Source organism: Notechis scutatus, chromosome 5 (assembly GCF_049901735.1).
Source record: "Notechis scutatus isolate UNSWTSFEM ecotype Mainland chromosome 5, rNotScu1.2, whole genome shotgun sequence".
Taxonomy (NCBI): domain Eukaryota; kingdom Metazoa; phylum Chordata; class Lepidosauria; order Squamata; family Elapidae; genus Notechis; species Notechis scutatus.
The window spans coordinates 9,028,870-9,033,437 of NC_142013.1; the positions used below are offsets into that span (position 1 = coordinate 9,028,870).

General features: G+C 44.5%; 1 protein-coding gene across 1 annotated transcript in view; it reads left to right on the plus strand.

The window, feature by feature from the left end:
- Positions 1-724: 724 nt before the first annotated feature.
- The window catches only part of TMEM135 (transmembrane protein 135), a gene marked incomplete at its 5' end in the record, with an annotated part of 152,631 nt that continues 148,787 nt past the window's right edge, over positions 725-4,568 (plus strand). The window contains one exon of the mRNA XM_087966114.1: positions 725-802. Coding sequence (XP_087822240.1) covers positions 725-802 — 78 coding nt within the window. The remainder of the gene's footprint in view (positions 803-4,568) is intronic.

Here is a 4,568-nt window from a genome sequence, read left to right on the forward strand (position 1 = left end):
GTTGTTAAAAAATTTGAATCCCACCCTGCATGTCACACCCACCAAGCCACACCCACAGAACTGGTAGTAAATTTTTTTGGAATCCCACCACTGCCATCCCCCACCAGGTCAGACACAACCCTGATGCGGCCCTCAATGAAATGGAATTTGACACCCCTGCTCTAAATACTTAGTCCACTATTATACAGATAGCCCTCCATTTACAACGTTTACTGACCATTTAAAAGTTACAGCAGCATTGCAAACTGACTTATGACCTATGTGTCACGCTGATGACCATGGCAGCATCCCCCCGGTCACGTGATCAAAGTTGGGATGCTTGGCAACTGGCCCATGTTTATGACGGATGCAGTGTCCTGGTGTTCACGTGATCTCTTCTGGAGATCTTCTGACAAGCAAAAATTAACGGGGAAGCCAGATTCACTTCACAACTGTGGCAAGACAGGTCATAAAATGAGGCAAAACTCACTTCACCACTGCCTTGCTTACCAAGAGAAACTTTGGGCTCAATTGTGGTCGTAAGTCGAGGACTAAGTGCATTGTAATGTAAATTCTTCCCAGGAAAACTGCAGGAACCTGTCCAGGAATTTGCCAAAGTCAACACTGATTTGAAGGTATGCGGAGAGACGTTAATCCTATTATGATGCAATGATTAAGAACAAGTTGCTTGGGAAATAAATCTTCTGTCACTGTATTTTAATTTGTATCGTTATGCTACCTTTCCCCAACATGGAACATTCTGGATGGCTCTACTTACACATTTTATCTTCCCCAGTCCACGATTCGGAACCCAGAAGGTTTGGTGAGTAGTCAGACAGATCACAATACCTTAAAATAATTATAGTCCTTGCCTTACGACCACAACTGAGCCCAAAATTTCTGTTGATAAGCGGGAGTTGTTAAGTGAGTTTTGCTTCATTTTACGATCTTTCTTGCCCCCGTTAAGTGAATCACTGCAGTTAAGTTAGTAACATGTTTGTTAAGCAAATCCAATTTTCCCCATTGACTTTCCTTGTCAGAAGGTCGCAAAAGGGGATCATTTGATCCTGTCATAAATATGAGTCACTTGCCAAGCATCCAAATTTTGATCACATAACCCTGGGAATGCTGGAATACTTGTGTGAAAAAGAGTTATGTCACTTTTTTCAGGGCCTTTGTAACTTTGAACGGTCACTAAATGAATGGTTGTAAGTCAAGGACTAACTGTAGTTAATTTTTTTTATTAGTAGATATTTATCCCACCCTTCTCAGGGCTATGAACATACCTAATACTCCTTCCTTTTCCTAGTTTCCTTACAACCCCCTTGTGAGGTGGGCTAGACTGAGAAACTATGAGTGGCCCAAAGTCACCCAGTCAGCTTTCAAGCCTAAAATGGGATCAGAACTCAGTTTCCTAGTTTTTAGGCCAGCACCTGTTAATGTTATCTGTTATTCTGCTTAGACTTTGGGTTACTGAAGGCTAAAACATATGAAGAACGGTTAGTTGCAGGTATTGAATATGTCTGGTTTAATGAACAGAAGGACCAGGGATGACATGATAGCAGTGCTCCAATATCTAAGGGGCTGCCACAAAGAAGTGGGGGGTCCACCTAGTCCAGAGCTCCAGAAGTCAGGACAAGAAGTAATGGATGGAAACTAATCAAGGAGAGAAGCAACCTAGAACTAAGGAGAAATTTCCTGACAGTTAGAACAATTCATCAGTGGAACAACTTGCCTCCAGAAGTTGTGAATGCTCCAACATTGGAAGTTTTTAAAAAGAGATTGGGCAACCATTTGTCTGAAATAGTATAAGGTTTGCTGCCTGAGCAGAGTGTTGGACTAGAAGACCTCCAAGGTCCCTTCCAGCTATTCTATTCTATTCTATTCTATTCTATTCTATTCTATTCTATTCTATTCTATTCTATTCTATTCTATTCTATTCTATTCTATTCTAATTAATTCTAATTCTAATTCTACCTACTCTATTTCTATCCCTAATTCTATCACTCTCCCTATTCTACTCTACCTCTAAAGTTCTAAACGGTGACATGATAGCTGTGTTCCAAGAACTAAAGGGTTGTCACAAAGAAGTGGGAGCCAATTTATTATCTGATAATGAGTAGCCCTTCTGCTTGATTAAGTATTTGGAGTTGTCTCCTGGGCCACCTCGAATCAAGGATTTGCTGCACCTTATAATGGGTTTGGACTCCTATGACCACGGGGTCTGCGGACTCACGAGGCAGGGCCTCAGGGTCGATCCGACCACAGGTTTTAAGAGGCTACTATGGAATACTGGATGCATCTTCCCTAGCAATCGGAGTAATTTCAACCGCACCGTGACTGGTAATCTTGATAACCTTTACTAGGGGGAATGGTCCCATAAACTTCGGCCCCACTTTCTTGCTAGGGAGTTTTAGCCTCAGATATTTTGTGGAGAGGTAGATCTTCTCCCCCACCTGGAATGGCCGCTGCGGGGCTCAGTGTTTGTCTGCCTGTTTTTTTATAGGACTGTGCTGCTTTAGCTAGTGCTTTTCTTAACATTCTCCCAAGTTGCTTTCAGCGTTGTCATCCAACTGGTCATGCTAACTGATGGGGGGGGGGAATCCCTTGGATATTCAGCTATTGGGATGAAGACCATACCACTCATTACTCTGAAGGGGGTTAGTCCCGTGCTACTGTGAACAGCATTATTGTGCACAACCTCCACGAAAGGCAGGAGGTCCATCCAATTGGACTGCTGATAATTCACATAGCACCTCAAGTACTCTCTACCATGGCATTCGGTCTCTCTGTTCCCCCATTGGTGCTTGGATGAAAGGCCGAATTAAGGCCCTGGGATGACCCAATAGATCGCAGGAACTCTCTCCGGAACTTAGCCATGAACTGGACCCCTCTGTCTGAGATAATTCTTCGTGATACTCCATGCAGGTGGTAGATGTGTTTCAAAAACAGCTTGGCTAACCGGTGGGCTGAGGGTAGTCTGCTGAAAGGTATGAAGCGCGCCTGTTTGGAGAATAAGCCTATTACAGTCCAGATCACCGTGTTCTGTCCACTTTTTGTCAGCTTCACTGTGAAGTCCATTGCGATCTCCTTCCATGGCCTTGTTGTGTCTGCTACCGTTTGTAGCAGTCCGGGGGTGTTTTCCTGGTTGTTTGTTCATTGAGGCGCAGATGGTACAACTCTTCACATAACTGTCCATGTCTTTCTTTAGGCTGGGCCACCAGAATTGCCTCCGTGCTAAGTGCAAAGTCTTTAAGAACCTGAAGTGGCCTGCCGGTTTGATGTCCTTGGCTCCTCTGGAGGACTAGTGTGCATAGGGATTCTGGTTTGTAGAGTTTCGTCCCCTTCCACGCTAGGTCATCTCTTTTTGTCAAGATGTGTTGATTGTCCCGGAACCAGAAGTCTGCTAGTAGTTTGCTTTTTAGTTTTGTGGTTAGGTCGCTTGAGGGTTGGTTTTGCCGGTTGTGGTCGGGGCAATTTCAATTGTTGTCGTCTGGTGGTTACTTGGGCTTTCCCCCCCCCAAAAAAACCTTCAAAGGATTCATTAGAGGCAACATACTGGCACTGCCCTGTATGAAACCAACTCTGGCATACTTAATTTAGAGTCACCTGTGACCCTGTTTCCCCCCTCCCCCCTGGGTGTTTCATAAACTGTGATGACTCAGGACATGGCACAAAGGCAACAGAGTCAAATTAGCAAGAAAAGTCCCTTTATTATCTCCAACTTTGCCCCCAATGTCTAGGTTACCTTTGGCTGGAGAAAAACTCTCCCAGGAACAGCCTTTTAAGTGGAGGAAATTCAGTCCGAAAACAAAGTACATACAAACTGTAAAACTAAAAATCCAAACAAACCACGCTGCAGTAATTAACTTGACAGGGCAAGAGAAGGAATTGCAGACTTGAAAGCACAGCAAAACACACAGTTGGAAAGATGCCAGGAACCCAGATAAGCCTGGACAATAACAGATAACTCACGATTTGCTTCCAACAAGTTGCTTTCCTTTTTAAACACTGTTCCCAGCTGCAGCTAATGAAAGGCATCAGGGCCCTTTCCTGCCCCGTAAGCCACACAACTTACACTGCTCCCTTCTCCATTCCTCCCTGCATGCCCTAGGATGAAGAGGGGGTGGGCCTGGGTCTTCCTCCAAATTCCCTCTCCCTTGCTCTACCTCTCCCTTGCTCTGCCCAGCTGGACTTTGCCCTTCCCCAGTTTCTTCCACAGCCAAAGGAGCCACACTCCCATTCCCTGTCAGCTGCTCGGCCTCTCCCTCCAAATCAGATTCCAACAGGTGCATAACATAAACTTGATTGTCCAATTGAATAGTTCACAGGCTGGGTGTCATCATTCACCTTCCCCAATTAAATATATTTGCGGGCAAAAAAACTAGTATTTTTTAAAGATAAAAGTTGGAATGTACTTTTGCTTTCAAACTGCTGCATTTCTCTTCCAGATTTCCTTCCTCGCCCCCTTTTTATGGCAACTACTAAAACAGGCTCAATTGTGCACTCACAACCGCTGCACATGATTATGGGCAATGAGGATAGGTTGCAAATCCCTCCCCCTCCTACTCCATGCAGCTAAGAGGTTG